This window comes from Daldinia loculata (genome assembly GCF_022478755.1).
Source record: "Daldinia loculata strain CBS 113971 unplaced genomic scaffold F4817scaffold_97, whole genome shotgun sequence".
NCBI classification, from domain to species: domain Eukaryota; kingdom Fungi; phylum Ascomycota; class Sordariomycetes; order Xylariales; family Hypoxylaceae; genus Daldinia; species Daldinia loculata.
Window position 1 is genome coordinate 23,600 of NW_026054951.1, and position 18,485 is coordinate 42,084.

At 45.5% G+C, this 18,485-nt stretch overlaps 8 protein-coding genes and 1 non-coding gene across 9 annotated transcripts; 5 read left to right on the forward strand and 4 right to left on the reverse strand.

Annotated features, from left to right (window-relative positions):
• The first annotated feature begins 60 nt into the window (after positions 1–60).
• Positions 61–1,357, forward strand: F4817DRAFT_353668 (uncharacterized protein). Its single transcript, XM_049305409.1, has 2 exons — positions 61–542; positions 603–1,357. Exons 1-2 carry the CDS (start codon positions 176–178, stop codon positions 1,232–1,234), a joined length of 999 nt encoding a protein of 332 aa, XP_049153887.1. The 5' UTR covers positions 61–175; the 3' UTR covers positions 1,235–1,357.
• Positions 1,358–1,706: 349 nt separating this feature from the next.
• On the forward strand, positions 1,707–3,737 carry F4817DRAFT_321075 (putative carboxylesterase; the record flags this gene model as incomplete). The annotated part of the gene is made up of 5 exons (XM_049301249.1): positions 1,707–1,870; positions 1,923–2,161; positions 2,232–2,554; positions 2,611–2,928; positions 2,979–3,737. 5 exons carry the CDS (start codon positions 1,707–1,709, stop codon positions 3,735–3,737), a joined length of 1,803 nt encoding a protein of 600 aa, XP_049153888.1.
• A 171-nt stretch (positions 3,738–3,908) lies between these two features.
• F4817DRAFT_309398 (uncharacterized protein) lies at positions 3,909–5,336 on the forward strand. Its single transcript, XM_049299901.1, has 5 exons — positions 3,909–4,053; positions 4,112–4,181; positions 4,241–4,290; positions 4,428–4,583; positions 4,772–5,336. Exons 4-5 carry the CDS (start codon positions 4,458–4,460, stop codon positions 5,216–5,218), a joined length of 573 nt encoding a protein of 190 aa, XP_049153889.1. The 5' UTR covers positions 3,909–4,053; positions 4,112–4,181; positions 4,241–4,290; positions 4,428–4,457; the 3' UTR covers positions 5,219–5,336.
• A 2,077-nt stretch (positions 5,337–7,413) lies between these two features.
• Positions 7,414–8,912, forward strand: F4817DRAFT_309416 (uncharacterized protein). The gene is made up of 5 exons (XM_049299902.1): positions 7,414–7,669; positions 7,724–7,763; positions 7,819–7,883; positions 7,939–8,383; positions 8,439–8,912. The coding sequence occupies exons 1-5, from the start codon at positions 7,487–7,489 to the stop codon at positions 8,765–8,767; spliced, it is 1,062 nt and encodes a 353-aa protein (XP_049153890.1). The 5' UTR covers positions 7,414–7,486; the 3' UTR covers positions 8,768–8,912.
• Positions 8,913–10,541, reverse strand: F4817DRAFT_369641 (alpha/beta-hydrolase; the record flags this gene model as incomplete). The annotated part of the gene is made up of 3 exons (XM_049307377.1): positions 8,913–9,571; positions 9,646–9,999; positions 10,499–10,541. 3 exons carry the CDS (start codon positions 10,539–10,541, stop codon positions 8,940–8,942), a joined length of 1,029 nt encoding a protein of 342 aa, XP_049153891.1. The 3' UTR covers positions 8,913–8,939.
• Positions 10,542–11,327: 786 nt separating this feature from the next.
• Positions 11,328–11,398, forward strand: F4817DRAFT_t153. The gene has a single exon. It is a non-coding gene; the product is annotated as a tRNA-Gly (tRNA).
• A 501-nt stretch (positions 11,399–11,899) lies between these two features.
• On the reverse strand, positions 11,900–12,658 carry F4817DRAFT_369643 (uncharacterized protein; the record flags this gene model as incomplete). Its single annotated transcript, XM_049307378.1, has 3 exons — positions 11,900–12,323; positions 12,481–12,539; positions 12,599–12,658. The coding sequence occupies 3 exons, from the start codon at positions 12,656–12,658 to the stop codon at positions 11,900–11,902; spliced, it is 543 nt and encodes a 180-aa protein (XP_049153892.1).
• Positions 12,659–13,651: 993 nt separating this feature from the next.
• Positions 13,652–16,546, reverse strand: F4817DRAFT_353675 (FAD/NAD(P)-binding domain-containing protein). Its single transcript, XM_049305410.1, has 3 exons — positions 16,460–16,546; positions 14,015–16,402; positions 13,652–13,948 (listed from the first exon to the last, which is right to left on the reverse strand). Exons 2-3 carry the CDS (start codon positions 16,071–16,073, stop codon positions 13,932–13,934), a joined length of 2,076 nt encoding a protein of 691 aa, XP_049153893.1. The 5' UTR covers positions 16,074–16,402; positions 16,460–16,546; the 3' UTR covers positions 13,652–13,931.
• A 1-nt stretch (position 16,547) lies between these two features.
• Positions 16,548–18,472, reverse strand: F4817DRAFT_353678 (P60-like protein). The gene is made up of 2 exons (XM_049305411.1): positions 18,042–18,472; positions 16,548–17,984 (listed from the first exon to the last, which is right to left on the reverse strand). The coding sequence occupies exons 1-2, from the start codon at positions 18,191–18,193 to the stop codon at positions 16,823–16,825; spliced, it is 1,314 nt and encodes a 437-aa protein (XP_049153894.1). The 5' UTR covers positions 18,194–18,472; the 3' UTR covers positions 16,548–16,822.
• Between the last annotated feature and the right edge of the window lie 13 nt (positions 18,473–18,485).

The following is an 18,485-nucleotide window of genomic DNA, read 5'->3' on the forward strand; positions in this document are numbered from 1 at the left end:
CGTGGGGATGGGCACCGGCACTTCCCAAAATGGCATCTCCGCCACACATATCCGACCTCACTTTGGTCCGCTGCATTTGGAGACTACAGTTCTACTTAAGAGGATTGCTCGAATATAAAATAACGAATTAGTAGATACAGATAATTACAGAACAGACGTTCCTGTTAAAGTTACAATGGCACTGCTTCTCCGCAGCCGACTCGTCTCATTTGGCGGACGTCGTGCTTTCGCATCTCTTGCTCAGCCTAGACGCCTACGACATATACCTATAGTAGTGAAGCCATCTCACTTAGAAGCTCAGAAGGGGTTTCTAGATGCTCGAAATTTGGAGAAGGCGGTTGGTGCTATGCACAGAGATGGCCTTGTTGTTGTTGAGGATGTAATCTCTCACGAAGCCCTAGACCACTTAAACAAGAAGATGGTGGAGGATGCGCGAGTTCTACAAGACCGAGGTGAAGATGGTCCCTTCAATTATAATACTGGGAATGTACAACAAGACGCCCCTCCCGTAGCCGAGTATTTTAACCCTACTATCTTCACAAGTAAGTGTCTCTCATGATGTACCGTTCATCATATATATCCGTAAAACTAATAACGTCCAGATCCCATCGCAACTCAGATCACAACCGCAGTGCTCGGCCCCCGTCCCAAGTGGACTTTCTGCTCGGCCAACTCAGCCATGCCGGGAGGAACCCCAGCACGTCAACCAGTGCACTCCGACGCAGACTTCCAACACCCAGACCACCCATTCGCGCTAGTCGTCAACGTTCCCCTCGTCACCATGACACCGGAGAACGGCTCGACCGAGATCTGGCTCGGAACCCACAAGCACGACGCAAACGTAGACGGGCAAGAGGGCGCGCACGGCGAGAGAGCCAGCGGTCGCATACGGGACAGCCTTCTAGCCGAGCGCAAAGAGGTATGTCCGCCATCCCAGCCCGTCATTCAGAAAGGCAGCGTCGTGATACGAGACCTGCGACTCTGGCATGCGGGCATGCCGAATCTGGCGCGCGATGTCCGCGTCATGCTTGCCATGATCCATTTCGCGCCGTGGTATAGGAATCCCATGCGTCTGCAGTTCTCCGAGGACATCAAGCCTGTGCTGGAAAAGCTGGAGAGTGAGGGTCGCTTGGGGTTGGAGGTCCCGGTGGATTGGATAAGTAGGGAGGAAGCGCTTAGGACGTACCTGAATAGGGGCTTTGGAAACAGCTATGATTTCAACCAAGCGCCTTAGGCTGTGTAGTATAGTATTATTCCTGAGTCTTTTATACCATGTTTGGATTATTTGTTAAACTAAATTGTTGGTATGATTCATGAAAAAAGGGTCAATATTGTCGACTCATATTGTAACGTCTTACATGCCTCCTTGGGATAGTCCGAGGACGATATTGTTCAATTATGGATCTCAGATTATCAACCGCTCGAGCCATATACAAATAAATATGCACATACAAGGGGAGCCGATCCATGGGTTTGGGATTCTTACCCTTGATTTTATCTACATGAGGTTAGCAGTCCGGCAGTCTAAGCAGAAAGAAACCAGACGCAGCAACAATGAAGAATACAGGGTAGGTAATTAAAATTCAGCGCAGAGGAACCCTACGCTGTCCCGATGCGTCATCTCTCATATCTGGTGTAAGTGAGCTATCGCATCTCACCAATAAGTCTATTAATACCTAGCAGCTTCTCATGCAGCTGTGGCAATAATGAAACTCACGCGTAGCATTTCCTCGTGGATTCTTGCCGCAGCAATCCAAGCGGCCGGAACTGCGGCCGGCTCCGACTCAGCGGCGGCACCAACGGTCGATCTCGGGTACGCGACTTACCAGGGCTACTACAACGACACGTACGACCTTTATATTTGGAAGAGGTAAGTGACTTATACCTGGAGTTTCATTGAATTTTAGGCTGAATTTTATGAGTATTCGTTATGCTGCAGCTCCTATTGGAAAGTTGCGGTGGCAAGCGCCTCGGCCTCCCGTCTGGAACAATACACAAGTGACACCGGCGGTCAACCAGCCACCTCTATGCCCGCAGACGGGGGCCTTTGGTGTACCTGAAGCCTACGGCTTCGACTCTGGTCTAGGCGATGAAGATTGCCTCTATCTCAATGTATACGCAACTCCTAACGCCTCGAATCTACCTGTCTTACTCTGGATACGTATGCATCTCACTGTCATCCTCTCATCTCATGGCAAGGCGCAGTCCACCTCGCTGACTATATAGCCTAGATGGAGGTGGCGACTCTGTTTTCGGAGCGACATACGACCCGAGTGCCTGGATAAACACTAATAACAACGGCTTTATCGCCGTCGAAATCCAGTATCGATTGGGAGCGTTCGGATTTCTCGCTTCCGCCGAAGTCAAGGCACGTGGACAACTCAACGCCGGCCTTCTAGACCAGCGCTTCGCTCTGCAATGGGTTCAGGGGCATATCTCTAAGTTTGGTGGTGATCCGAACCGCGTTAGTATTGGCGGAGAGTCATCAGGTGCTGGCTCGATCATACACCATGCTTTGGCCTATGGTGGTAAAGAGTCGAATCTCTTTAAGAATGTTAGTGTGCATCTCACCATAGAAGTGAAGTTTCTGGATTACTGATTCGCACCCAGATCATCGCCGCAAGCCCATACCTTCCACCAGTGTACCGGTATAATGAGACGGTTCCAATGGCGCACTATGATAAGTTTGTCGAATTAGCTGGTTGCAGTGAGACTTCATCCAAGTTTAGCAATTACTCCTGCATATTTGATTGCTTGATCGATGTCGATACTTCTGTGTTGCAGAACGCGAGCGGCACTGTTTCTACGACGCAGGGCTACTTCGGCAGCTTCGCATTTCTACCGGTTATAGATGATGATTACATACAAGAATGGCCATCTGTGCAGCTCTCGCAGGGGAAGGTGAATGGAAAAAGGCTCCTTGTTGGTGTATGCACACCCTTTTTGTCGGTCTCGGATATCATACTGATATAATACAGAATAACGCCAATGAAGGCGTACCCCTGACGAACCCAGATGTCGATACCAGAGAGAAATACGACAGCTTCGTCTCGAACACATTCCCTTTATTCACTCCGGAAGACGTCGCATCCCTTAATACTGTTTATAGTATTGATTCCTTACCTAGTGACGATGGCATTCCGTACGACACGCTTGGTTTCTCCGGTCCAACTGCGTTATATAAGCCCGGCATAGCCACAGGTATACAACAGGCTGTCTTCAACATGGCTGCCGAAACGACGTTTGCCTGCCCGGCGCAGTGGATTGCCGAGGCATTCATTGCCGGCCCTCGGCATGCGTGGAAGTATCAGTACTACGTTACGCCGTCTTACCATGGTGCCGATCTGAATTCTTACTTCTCCATCGGCACCACATTCCCCAACCCGGAGTTCAAACATGCGATGCAGAAGATCTTGGGGAACTTTATCATCCATGACACTCCCGTCATTTCTGTTATAGATGCAACTGGCAGTTACTCAAATGCAACGGTTCCGATTGGTGTGGATGGAAATATCGAGTGGCCAGAATTCACTCTGGAGAATCGGGTGCAGATGAATTTGAACACTACCGGGGGAGATGTGTCTAAAGTTACGGTACCTCCTTACCTGAGTTATTACATACGAAACGGTCCTGGCATTGTGAATACCTTCAACCTCACCGATTCATACACCTGGGAGGCCGGCCGTGGTAGGCGCTGCGATTTCTGGCGTGTCGTTTCCGAGAGAGTATCACAGTAAATACTTCAGATAGCCTGGCCTTCAGCTCTAGGCTTGATGACAATTTGTAGATATCCTGAGCTATTAATTTAATAATTGCTTATTGTCATAAGCCTACCTTGTGGCGATACTCTGTGGTACGTTACTTAGGTACTCATGGAAAAATCTCAAAGTTACCTTAATTCTGATACAGAGCCCTCCATTTAGACAGAAGAGAAGACGTTAGAAAGAAGCGTTTATTCGTGCGAATAAAAAAACGGCATAAGCTTTCCTATTGGTTGGCGTATCGCTTTTGGTATTGGGGTACATTTTCATATAACCTCTCAGGTCCAACAATGTAAGGGACATTCAGAACAAAAGGTTCATAAGAAGCTAATAATAGTTCAAATAAATAGGTGAATCAAGCTACTTTGCAACACACTAAAACAAATGAGAAGCTGATGGATATGATAAATCATGTTACTTGTAGGACTAATACCACGTGTTGGTACACGGTCATGCTTCAGTTCAGCTAACAGACTCAGTAACATGACGAGTCGCCATCTTCCTCACATTCGCATAGCCTTAAAGATACGTAGGCGTTTTAAAAGATGGAATATTTAAACCATGCTCACCCTCCCTAGAAAATCCTAGATGAACTAGAGATTTTCATTTTTTCCCAACTCTGCATCTTACGCCGGGCCTTGGCAATACCAATAATTCTTATCATAGCATAGCAAATCAACTATAAAACCAGCGGCAATGCATCAGGGCGGAGCAGAAAACTGGTGGCATAGAAATCATCTGGAGGGATGGCGATTCCCTAAAATGCCAATCAAGAGGGAATTAATCTATCGCATCTTCCGAGCCGCGTATCCCCATGGCGCAGTAAGTAATTACACTCTTACATACACGTCACAACTCAGCCTCATCCAAGCAAGACACCATTCGTGCTCGCGCGAATTCGTATAAACATTTAACTCCGAAAATCTATAAAAAAAATTTATTCCCCATCCCTCTATACCCCTATTATCGCATATAGCGCTAGGTTACTAACTACCTAAACCATTCCGTAGTTTGTCGACGACAACCTCAAGATGGTAGAGCTGCGAGACAAGGAGGAAGTCTGGCAAAACCTAAAAGCCGAGATCGACACCGCGCGCGCCGACCTCGGGTTGCTCATCTTCAGCACACACGAGACACACGGGATGTCCCCGAAAGACATAGCCGCGTTTAGGAACTACTACACTCTGGTGCTGGACGATGCAGAGGGTTCGCTATTTAGGTCGCAGAACGGACGATATCTCGAATTCAGATGCATGGAGGAGCTGCTCGTGCGATACAAGATGAACTACAGGAATATGTGGAAGTTGCAGTCTTTCAGTCCGAGTTTCGTCATTCCCCCGGCCGGAGGATATAGATACGCGGCGGATGCTTTGGAAGTGAAGGCAGGCTCTGACTTGCATTTTCTGACGGTCAATTATTCGAAGTTGGGAGGAGATGTGCGGTTCCCGGTTCCGTGAAAGGGGTGATGCATACCGCAAGGGTTGTGGGATATAAATAGGGGTTGCTAGGGGGCGAGAGCCTGGTGTTGATATTTTAATTATTAATAGCTAATTAAAACTCTGCAATATGACTGTAGTTGTTGATACGACCCTCCTTGCTACTATTGTGATGAAATACCTCCAAGATGGTGCGCCGGTCTTTGGGGTCGGAGTATAAGAGCGAATAGGGGCACAGTTTCCGGAGGTATTTACCGCCTCATCAGGTAATACCTAGTGTCCGCGGTGGAGGCCTCGGTCAATGGACTTGATATGTTTGAGATTGTCGCGGGGGTCTGGAGCGAGTTTTCCCGCTGTCTATGCTCCCCCGTTGAGGTTGGGAATTCGGGGTTAGCACCTGAAGCAATAGAAGTCTGGTAAGGGGCTTCCGGGGTGTGGGCAACATCTTATAATTGAAAATATCGACTATTTTTAAGCACAAAACAAATCATGATACGTGACGCCTCGGTGGCTGTCGTAGAGTTAATATCAATTGTAGTTGAATTTCGTAATGAGTCCTATGATTACGACAAGACATTCGACACGGTGTTGGGCGTTCCCAGCCAGTAGGGAATGGTGAAGTGGTATTGTAAGATACGCTCTGCCAATTCCGCCCCATCAAAGGTTTAGGACTCGTTTCGTCGTGAAATAACCTAAAATATAATTGATGGTAAAATTTTTTGAATACAATAATGACTTATTAATGACAAAGAGATAGGTATTTAAGTAAATGTAGAAATGTTGCGTCATTTAATCTTTCTTATATAGTTCAATATATATTAGGCACCTTAGGTAAATAGGGGGCACAGCTTGGGCTATATACTACAATTTATATTAAGGTCAGAGACCTTGTATAAAGTTTATAGTACGCAATAGGGGCGATTGTCACTGGTTGTTTTACTATAGTTATTATAATTTCATAAATCTAAACTAGGGTGTCACTGATTGCAACGAAGTATCGGACGCCACTTAAATACAACCTACTCCTCACTTTGCATTTGTAATGAAACCCTTTTTGGGGGAGGGGGAAATAAATACCAAATAATGCGAGGCTGTTTGGACTTTTGTAAAGACTATTCTTCGATACCTGGCACTGGGCCCTGGAAAATCGACTCAACTATAATCAGCTTCCGGCGCCGGTAAAGTCTCGGTGACCCCTTTTAAACAACATCATCACAATATCTAGGGCATTGAGAGTTTTGGGAGGCTGATTTTAGCCCTGTCTTAGCTGATTACTCATTCAAGAAAAAGTCTGAACTCTTTAAACAAATGACTTTTCTTTTTTGACTTGAGGTTGTACGAAAAGGATGTTGAATTTTCCCCCTCTGTCTGGTTTGTTAGAAATGTTGCTTGACGTAGTTTGAATCATTCGTGTTCCACCCCTAGAGTATTTATAGCAAACATCGTATCTCGACATATAAAGTGACAATTATCTGGGTAGTTAGGTATAAGCCAAGATATTTCCAGTTGATAAGCAATTTCGTTGCGGCATATACGAGTTGTCGATAAATGCTACTTATTCCACGTAAGTCATATAAATGGCGTTTTTTAGCTCTCAGCTTCATCGGTAAGACCCTTCATCTTTCTTTGCCCTTACAATTTTGCATTGGTAATAGATTTCCGTTATGCAGGCTAGAGTAAATATTTAAATATCGCAAGGCTATATCGAGGAATATATGCAGCTCTTCACGGTACCTACCAGCCTACCGTCTCCTCTCCGAAATGCGCGCGTGCTTTTCCCGCAATCTGCAAATCTGAGCTCCTAGATAGGCAAGTAAAACGTGGCGTGGAATCTTCTGTAAGACATCAACCCGGTCGACCGATACGGAGTATTTGCTCGCTGTAAGGGATACACGTGTTTGGTGCTTACCCGGTGACGGAGGGCAAACAGAAATGCCACCCCGCCTTAGTAGATGTCAGCTCTAGATAGGCGTTTATAATCCCTATCCTACTTGTCTCGGTAGGCTTTGAGATTCGTATTGCACGAGATTGGTGAGACTTGCATAAGATCTAGCGATCTCCGTGGAACGCCAGTAAGCGCCTAGCCTTGTCAGCTCCAAATACGATGCGCGAGGAACGGTATGACGCCCGATCGGGGTCCAACTTGTGTGCTTGATCTATGTAACGACGTGATGCGACCCAAAAATATTATTATAATTTCTTATGTGCCTTCTTATCTTTCCTTTTCTCATGACCCGTTAATGTTCATGTATCTAGATCAGCATCAACTACTATCTAACTATAATCGCTATGATCGCAGCTAACTATAGCCCCGAGTATCTTGCTGAGTCTAGAGTTGCATTGGTCAATGCATTTTTCTCAATCCCTATCCCTATCGAGGTTTTAAGCACGGTTTTCAGGCTATGGGTTAAGACAAGGCTGTCCTCACAGCGCCGCTTAGCTTTCGACGATTACTTCATAATCTGGGCTACAGTATGTATATCGATCATATGTATAGCTCACGAATAATTCTTACACTTCTCTTAGATAACCGCAGTCGCGGTGTGTATTGTGGGGTTGGTTTGTGGTTTGTAGGACCCAAACTTTTGGCTTGAATATAATTCTGATCCGTGTTATTGAAGCATCTGGTGGTCTTGGACGCCACATAGAAGCTCTCCCTACAGAAGACATAGAAACTTTCCTCTTGGTAAGCTTGGAAATCTTCTTGCTTTAAAACTAATGGACGGCCTAATAGTCAATAGGGCGACTATATTTTCAGCCATTTCTACGACTTTGCCATTGCCAGCACAAAGCTGTCGGTGCTAGCTCTATACTACCGCATCTTCGCCGCCGCCAAATTTCGCATTTTAGTTATTGCCACCGCCATTTGCGTTGTCATATGGCTCATAGTAATGGAAATCATACTGGGACTAGGATGTCAACCTGTTCAAGGTTGGTGGAATACTGCTGCTGCTGCAACGGCAACCTGCGTGGATAAGTTGGCTTTCACATATTCCACTAATATCATAAACCTGATATTTGATATGTGGATATTTACCATGCCAATACCCATCATTCTTGGTTTACAAGCTAGTATGGAAAAGAAGATAGGCCTTTGCTTCCTGTTCTCCATGGGGTTGGGGACGTGTGCTATTAGCGCTGCTCGTCTGTCGTTTATTATCTCAGTGAGATCTAAAGATGTCACATGTAAGATTCCACACTCATCATGTATTCCTATCTCACTAATGTTGGTTCATATTAGGGAGTGAGGTTCCCTTAGGAATCCTGTCTGCATGGGAACCTTGCGGTAGTATCTTGTGCGCGAACTTGCCCCTGGTCTACAAGCCCTTAGTCCGAGGTGTCCAGCAGATTCGTTCAACAATAAAGAGCTCGCGGTATCGCAGCCATGACCTTGGAGCGCTACCGTCTTCATCATACCACGACTGGGCTCGGCTTGATAATAGCACCCTTACTAATTATGCTACGTCGAAAGTCACGGCGACTAGAGGCAATTCAACTGAATTGATCATGATTGGACATACTGGAATCACGGTGGAACGTGATTTTAAACAAGAGATTCATCATGAATGATCGAGGGAAAAGGTCCCTCTTATGAATTAATAACGAACGACATGAAGATTACTGGAACAAATTCCAAGGTCAGAAGTTGAACCTGAGACCAATTTACTAACTACAACTTCGGTTTTCGCTTGAGTACAAATTACTTCCTTCCATTCTTTAAAATAACCAGACTAATTGTCCCCTACTCAAACGTCTCAATCCAGGATTGGATGACCTTGTTCACCGCGGTTGGGTCTTCGAGCATGGCCCAATGATCAGTGTCTACCTCTGCCCTCGTCAACTTGTCGAAGTACTTTTCCATGCCTTCGGATAGGGCTGGAACGAGCACAGCATCTTTGAGTGCCTGGACGAAAAGGGTTGGCATGGTGAATCTATGGCCGCCGGCTTGTGCGATTGGCAGTTCATCCTCAAAATTGATTTTAGCTGTGCGGTACCAGCTCAGAGGACCCCTGACACCCTTGATCTGGTACTCCGAGACATAGAAATCAAGATTTGTACCGTTAAGGAGAGCGCCGGGTTGCAGATAAGGTAGATTTTCGAGTGCAATACCCTCAGGGCTGAAACCAGACTTGCCGTCAGGGGTTAGGCCCCCATGTGTCGCTATTAGAAACTGTCGGATCTCCTCTTCGCTCTGAAAATGTCGGTCAAGCGAGGGATCCCGTAGTTGTAGCTGATATTTGAAGGTCGGGAACTTCCCATCCTTAATTTGGTCGGCCAAGTCGACGTATTCGGTCACCGGGGGAAAGTAAGGATATGTTAAGGCGAAGATCCCCTTGAAGAGTTGAGGGTAATGTATGGCGAACCGCCATAGCACTTTCAAATCGAGTCAGCATTTTTTATTCGGGAGTCGAAATAGGACAAAAAGGAGAAAATATCTTATCACTTACAGCCAGCACCCCAGTCGTGGCCGCCGAGGATTACCTGCTCATCAGGAACGATTTGGTCTAGTAACGCCGCTAGATCATCAGACATGTGCTCGAAGGAGAACGCGTCTAACTCGCTCGGCGAAGACGTCTGTCCGTACCCCAACATCTCGGGAACGATGACCTGATACCCGAGCGAGGTAAATAGCGGCACTTGATATTTCCATCCGTATGGAAGATCCGGAAATCCATGCAGGAGAAGAACACTCCCCTTAGGTTCGCCGGAGGGCCGAGCTCGCAGATAGTGATAGGTGTTTTCTCCGACAACAACAGAATGGCTCGAGTTGAAAGGGGCCAGGACGGATGGCACCTGAGCCGCTATGGCTGCAGGTATCGTCAAGCTTAACAGAAATGCTCGGAATGGATTCATGGTGTATTATGCAATATTCCCAGAACTAGTCAACCGCGATGGTATGTAGTAACTTTTCCATAGATATCAGTCGGCCCATGGCTTTTATATCATGAGGTTTGGATGCCATGATCTTGATTTCTAATTCATAAATTACAAATCTATATCCCTAGGTTGCTGCTTATCGTCGGGCGGACGATATTGAGGCTTACTTCGTTCTATCACCGCCGGCCAAATTAGCCGGAGGGTATTTGGTGGATATCTGATTACAAAACATAGGTAAATATCTCCTATCCTAGCCGCACTAAAAGCTTGGCGGGTACTGTCATTGCGGTCCAATATCTGACATGACTATACCCATATGGCAGAGATATAATCATTCAAAGTAACATCATCTTAGCTTAGTCTGACAGTGATTATGAATTTTTTTGATAGATTGCTGATTAATGTGAATATATAATTTCGTACTTAAACTTTCGTCATCTAAGCTCTGCCTTTCGCCATTCGTCATTCTAAAGCTTGGCTTGGCTATACGGCGAGTTTGGCGTGACTACTGATATCATCTATATACAAAAGCATAGATTTGTTCGGCATTACTAGTTCAAAATTGTGGGACGAAAGATATTAGGAGTACCAATCTATTCACACGATTCAACTAAGAACACTTTCAAACTATTTCCTCCTCACTCATCCATGGTGAGTGTTCCTATCAGGAAATATTTTGATTTGAATTGTGGTGGGTAATAAGGGGATATCGAAATATTAGAAAGGCCCCAGGATAGTAGGCGACGTGATCCAGCCTCATGCTGGCTGGAACAACCTAAAAGAATTACGATCGTACTTAGTTCTAACTGATATTTTAAATATCGGTTGACAAGTTTCCTTGGACTGTTAAACCGGTTAAGATAATGGTTGAAAAGGGATTAGTTATACATATACAATATTTTCGCAAATGTCCTCCTTCTTGCGAGTTACTGAGAGAAGATAGATCCTATATATAATACAATATTTCTCTAGTGACAAATGAAATGATTACTTCACCTGTGTAATGTCTATTACATACTTCATACTTCATAATGTCCAGCTTCGGTTTAGATGGTAGTCCATTATAGGAGGCCGGATGCATGTGCTTGAATTTGATAGCTACATGAATGACCCCTCCTAAATCGAATTTACCTAGTTGTCGTGTGATATCTATATTTACTATTGAAAACTGAACGGAATATACTCGTGATGGTTCGTAATGAAGAAATGATGGGTTATAATGGGATCTGGTTCAGCAAAAGTCATGGAACAAGCATCAGTGGTTTAGTGGTAAAATCCATCGTTGCCATCGATGGGCCCCGCGTTCGATTCGCGGCTGATGCATTACTTTTTCTATTTTTTTAATCCTGTTCCGCAATGTGCATATAGATTTTTGAGTCTTATCATATTTCATATAAGTGAAAGAGGTAGTTATATTATATTCGTGATATTGTTTTTCTCGCAGAGCGAGAAAAAATGAATTTTTTCCCTTACTTTTTATCGTTTGCGGACACATGTGGGTACTCCTTTTGCTACTCTAACCGGAGTGGGTCTATACTACTTCACGATATTACTATTAACACGGCATTGATACTCTTCTTTAAATATTCAATTAGCTTTAGGTGTAACTTTAATAAATATTTTACGTATAGCATTAAATTGTGTCAAAAATAAGAAAATTGTCTCTTGTAAACTGTAAAGATTACAGATATTTACCTCTTCGTAACTATTCGTACAGCAACATGCTGGCTTTTAGCCTTAAGAGTAGGACTGAGTTTAACTTTTATTAACTATCTATAACACAAAATATTTCCAAGCCAAGTATTGTTAAAAACTATTTGTAGATTAGGCCTGCCCGTATGGCACCCCTTTAGACCGATCTGGCCTCCCATCCCTTATCCGGTTGCGCTGATATCTCTGTAAAGCCTCGTCAAACTTAAGCCCTGACGATGTTGCTATCCGTACGGTAGAATCACCTGTTGGCTTTGGAAAATATTCTACATGAAGCCTCTTAGTTCCTATGTTTTGTTCGACACGACAGATCTGTATCGTGTCCTCTTCCTTCGAGAATTGATCAACGAACAAGAAGTACTCGCGATTGAGTGCCACAACTTCGGGCGCATTTTGCAACGATAATGCACATTCCTCTGGCGTATTTCCGATAAACAGAGACCGGAAATCAGCATGTATTGGCGCCTTGGTGCCCTCGGGATATGCGTTTTCAAGCTTCTTAGGTGCATTCTCATAACCACCTATGACAAGGTACTTGCTGAAAGATACGGTATATGAGCTATGGTTGTATATTAACTTCATCTACCAACTGTATGAGTGAGGAGGGAGGTCCTTCTTATATATACATTCCATGCCAAGATACCATGTACTGTACCTAAAAGATGTAGTCCCTCGACCACTCATTTCAACAGTACTGTTCCCATGCAGCTTCAAAATTTCGTTTATAAGCTCGGGTGAGCGCATCGTTGAGATACTACATGCAGGTTAATAAAAGATCTTAGGTACCTTATAGAGATAAGGCGTCTCACTTACATCAGCATCAATGTCATCGACGAGCACGAAGAGCGCGTAAGGCGGCATCGGACCTGTCATTAGGATGAAGTCCTGATTGGCGTTGGATTAGGTATGCGATTTAGCCCTGGTTGAAAATTATAAGCTTTCAAGTAACTTGAATTAGTTATATGATATGATGGAGTTGAGAGTGATTTTAATTCACTATTTCTATAATGTGCCTCCAATGAGTTACATGTACTCTACAAGATACCTATGTACCTCCTATGTAGCTCCTATGTATGTCCTTATGTGCAAGCGAAACACGGTAGATCAAAGTTAGGTTCTCAATTTGATTGGTTAAAATCTACATAAGAGCCTCACTTAACGACAGAAAGCTTTAAATAGATGACAAAGTAACGTAAGCTGGTTTGATGTACTTGTACAGTTCCGGAAACTGTATGAGTACCTAAGTTAGTATTTATTTTTTTGCTTTTCTTTCATTATCTAATCCACGCCTCGTCAAGAATAATATCGCCAGATAATAATTCATAAAATGTTATATGGTTATATATATCTAACATATACAAAATTAAGTAACAAAAAATCTCGCTTAATATAACTAAACATACTTTAGGTATATAAAGAATGTAAACAGTAATTAATCCATCCTATATCCCTTTATATCTAAGCTAATGCCAGTCTATTCAACGCCACCCCAAAAGCCTTTAAAATAATACCTGGTAATCAGGCCACTACTTCCCAACCTTCCGGAAGGGCTGTATTCGGCGGCCTACTCCTCGCCCAAGCGATATCCGCAGCCAGCGCAACAGTACCTCCCAGTTTCCACACGTACTCATCTCACTCTTCATTCATCAAACCGGTCACCGTCAAAGCCAGGAATAGAGTCTTCTACCACGCCGAGCGCGCCGCCGACGGACGTACCTACGCGACGCGCCTTGTACGCGCCACCCAGGGTGACCAAGACACCTGTGTTTACATAGCTATTATCTCATTCTAGCTATCTTACCACCCCTTTACCTACATGCCCTTCGACATATACGGATTTCGGGTCAAAAAGGAGCTCAATGTCAAGTTTTTGCTCAGGGGTGATTAATTAATCTTAGTATATCTCATCTTTATTAACACTAAGCAACTCTAGTTCCTCTGGGGTCTAACTTCTAAGCTACGTCACTTCGTGATGAAGACACGAACTGCCCGTAACACCATTTCAATCCAACGCCCAATAAGGTAATAGATCTAAATCTAAATTATCCTTCACAAAGATTTCTCAAAGGGCACAGCTCTTTATTGAGACCGTATCACCCCAATCTAAACTCCAAGGTCATATATCCCCTCTTTCTTTTCGGTTCACTTAGAAGCTCATGAGATCTATCGTCACGTTAGTATAAACCCTTGATTATGAGTCAGAGGGATGTGGGTAAAGTAATTCCTTACCTCGTCCAAATAGGCCGCGCTTCGCCCAGTCCATAGCCATCAGCATTCTCGTCCTCATGCCAACGCTCTGTGCGAAATATACACTACGCCAGGCGTATACGGCCCACAAGCCACCAGTGACGCCCCAGCCACCTCCAAGGTCGAACACGGCGCTGTTACCGACGTAGGCTAAGCTGCCGAGATGGTGATATTCGAAGGCCTTGTAGCAAGTCTCGTCAAGGTCACCATTGATGATATCATTGGCACGTAGGCCAGGCGCAGCGTGCGCCAACTTGTTGAACTTGTTCGCCAAATAGATACCCTGCTGGTTGGCGCGCTGCGCCGTCGCCGGCAACGACGTTAGCTTGCTGTCAATCTGTTTTAATAGTTCCCTCAGCTCCCCAAAGTCTAGAGTCCCTGATTGGTCCTTGTCGAACTGAAAAAATAACTTGTCCAATCGCTTCAGGTGCGACGCTGCTTGCGGGAACCGCCGCTTGACATCAGATGCCACGTCGCGCCAGTCACTAAAGTGTAGCTCCACGGTCTCGGGGTCTTTGCCCTGCTTGAAAGCGTGTCCGCGTAGGAAGGTGATGACGTTGTTAGCAATATTATTCTGGACGGTCGAGCAGTCACCAATGGCGTAAACATCGCCTAGAGGAGTGCCGTTGAGTCTCAGGTGGCTATCTGTTTCGAGAGCATGGAGGTTGCTTTGTACGGGCCCTAATTTCGCCGCAATCCGCTGGCATAATTCGGATTGAGAGACGCCAGTCGACCACAGACAGAATCCCATCGGAAGTTCCTTAGTAATAATTGCGCCGTCATCATTCTTCTGTGTAAATATGATCTTATCCTTCTGTACCTCTTTGACCCTGGAATTAACGAGAACCTCGACCTGGTCGCGAGCGAATCGATCTTCGGCATATTTAGATAGTGCCTCATCGTAAGTATTAAGAATATGGCCTCGGCTCTGTATTAAGTGGACCGAGATTTCATTGCGCAAGAGTCGAGGAAATTTCCTAGTCAAGTCCTCGTTCAACAGATCGAAGAGCTCAGCAGCAAATTCGACACCTGTAGGTCCGCCGCCGCTAACCACGAATGATAATAATCTCCTGCGCTCATCGTCGGCTGTTGTTGGAAGGCAAGCAAGTTCTAAGTTCTTCATTACTTGGTTCCGGATCATGCGGGCGTCGTTAATGTCTTTAAGGAAAAAGCAGTTCTCAAGTCCCTTGACCCCGTGGGAGTTTGTTACGGATCCGACTGCGATGACCAGCTTGTCGTACGGTACGTAGAACCTGACCTCCTCTCCCCTAGAGTCTATCTGAGAAACCTCGACTAATTTGTGTGAAAACTCAACGTCCTCGGCTGAGGCTCGGAGGTAGTGCCCTCCGATTCTAGTAAGGATCCCGCGAATAGGCTCAACTAAGCTGCGCATTTCCAGGGTACCGACGGTCGCGGATGGTAACATAGGAGTAAATAAAAAGTAGTTTTTAGGGCTGATAACCGTAACATGATAATCATCGGGATTAAGCTGCTTCAGCAACGCAACGCTTCCCCAGCCACTCCCTAAAATCACAAGGTGAGGTTTAGTCTTTCTCTTTCTTGCTTCTTCATTTTCGTCGTCGTCGAGAAGCGCTTCTACGACGGGGAGGTTTTTAGGTCCTCCTCGACGCGGGGATAGGGCCGCCTCAGACACACGACAATCGCCGAAGGTAACTGACGACTCTTTGTAGGTTGTCGAGTCGTATATGAAAAAGCCGGCAAGTAACGCTCCCAAAAACCCAATTCCCGTACCAAGGATCGCAGCCGTACGATATGCGAAGTTGAGGATCACGGATCGTCTTTGTGGGAGGGGTTTCCCTGAAATTCCACGCACAATGCGCCGTGACGGGAACAGCCATTGAACGGCTTTGGAGGGGTCATTTCGTTTCGGAGAATTCGGTCGGGATAGAATACTGAATTGGCAGACATGAGTAGGTCTTATTTGTCTTAGTAGAGGTGACGATGTGAGTCTGTAGCTAGGAGAGCTCTGGCGACCAACGCGTAAAGCGAGAGCCCTGGCAACTCCTAGCTGTGATGGCATCTTCGTAGCTTCTTCTCGCCAGTTCGGGGTATAGAAAAAGAAGAAACTATATGAAAGGAAACGACATGTCGAGTTAGAAGAATTAATAAATAATAAATTAGCGCTCGTGGTTATTAAAAAAAAAAAAAGGTTGAGCTTAATTGAATAAATTCGACCTCCCTGGATGAAGGAATGGCCCTTTCGCCTTTTTTCGGCGCTTTCCTGCTTCGACTTGTCCCTCTGCTTGTGTTACATAGAATAATTGTGTATGTAGTGCGTCATATCCGCTGGAGTGGAACTCCGATCGCCGTCACCAATGCTGGAAATAAGCGTGGAATTTCAAGCTTTGGCTGGACCCGCATTGCATTAGCGAACATTACCAAAGCTTCATCCCGGCTCTTCCTTACCACTTATGATGCGACTTTTACCTAAAAAGGCCAAAGTGAAGAACTGCTATTATTCTTTTTCTTCTTCTTTTTTATCTTCAATAGACCTGTCGTAATGTATAAAATTCTAGGTCCTGTCGAATGTTCTACAAGATAGGGGTTCATTCCGAGAAAAATCGTGCATCGGAACGTTATAGTATTATTGGCTAATACCGAACTCACCTAACTCGTTCCGTTCCTAATGCATATTCACATTCATATAGGGCCGAAAACACCGCATCTCCGTTGAAGAGCACCGAGCAACGCCGACAGTATTTGTCCTTTATTAAACCACTAGGGACTGTTCGTATTCATAAGCTATCGTATACAAATACATAGCTGGCTCTAAATGCTAAAGTCCTTATAAGCCCACTTTTCTGTGAGCTTAGTCTTCGCCTGCTTCCTAAACGGTATTCTCCTTCGAGCCTCTACCTTTCCTCTTAGGAGTAAGCTCCGGTAGCGGTCCTTCAATAAGTTGCCTTCGGGTCTCAGGCGGCGCAGGGAATCTTCTAATTCATCTGGTAGGACCAATTCAAGATCTTTCTCTGGAAGCTTTAGCCGGCCAAGTTGACGGCGCCGGAGCTCCTCATCATTGTCATCAGCGCTGCTGTCGCTCTGTTCAAGGTTTGCAAGTGCCAAGTTTTGTTCGTGCTCACGCTCGGCAACCTCCTTTGCGATTCGTTTGATTTCTTCTAGCTGCGCTTTCCGGACCTTGGTCTTAGCTTCGTGCTTGAGTCGGCGCTCTTCTTCCTTTCGCCTTTGAATTCTGTTCCGTTGTGCTGGGTTTTTGCGACCCGGTCGTTTGGCGCTGACCTTAAGCTCCTCGCCACCGCTCTGGAATCCTTCCCATTCCGAGTCCTCGTCCCACTCAGATAATTCCGCTCGGGCTTCTGCGGCCTCCGCCTCTGCGGCTGACCTAGCGGCAGCTTCCGCTTTAAGACGAGCCGCCTCTTCGGCTTCTAAGCGCTTGCGCTCCGCTTCGACAGCTTTATTGGATTCTTCCTTATAGCGAGCTTCGTAGTCAGCAAAGTCCGGGTTGTAGCTGTATCCACCAGTAGGCTTCGGTACGGCCTTGGGTGTCTTTCCACTCGCTAGTAGCGAGATCGGTTTCTTGGAGAGGGATTTAGGCGCCTTTTTCTTATCGTTTCTGTTGTCTTGTATATCTGTTGGTGTTTCGGGTTTGGCTTCTACTGCCCATGGGTCGAAGGAAGCATCCGCGACTTCTACCGTGGACTCGTGAAAACCATCTGCAACTTTGCGCAACCGAGAAAGCTCTTTCTGCGTGACATATTCTCTCCGCGGTCTCTTGGATGGAATAATACCGTCTGTAGTCTTATCTCCTGGGCGCTTCCGCAATGAAACAGCGGGAATAACCGAGCGTGCGGCAATAATCTCGTCGGCCTTAAGAGGCTTTGAAGTATGCTTTGGGAATTTCTTTGGTAACGAGGCATCGCCTACTGTATCGAGAACGAAGAGCTCTTCGGAGGGTCGCTCAGCAATGACACCACTATGTTATCACGAGGTCAGTTTGGAGAAGTAATTAAACGAGAGAAAATTTGCGAACCCTTTGATGATTTCCTCGTTCAACTCCTCAAGACCTTTCTCAACCTCCGTAACATCAACATTCTTCCTCCACGCCTTCTTGCCTTTCCTCGAGGGCTGCTTGTAAGTTGCAGGGGCCTCGGTCGACCCCTTCAATGGTTGTATGACCGGCATGTCTGCGATCTAAGGCACTGGTAAATCTGAAAAATATTATGAATACCTAGGAATTGTATTACTGAGGGCTTCAGAAGCGGAATTCCTAGACTCCGTAGGTAGCGTTGGTGGGGCTATTGAAACTAGAAATTTTTACAGATGCAGGGTCGAGATTTAGTTGATGTTTGGTTGATATGATAAGATAAGAGAATTGGCATGTTTCTAATCCGTACTTCGTACATAGTAAGGTTAGGTCGATCTGCTCCACATATCGTGATTACGTAAAGTCAAAGCAAGACCAATTAACTCGAGT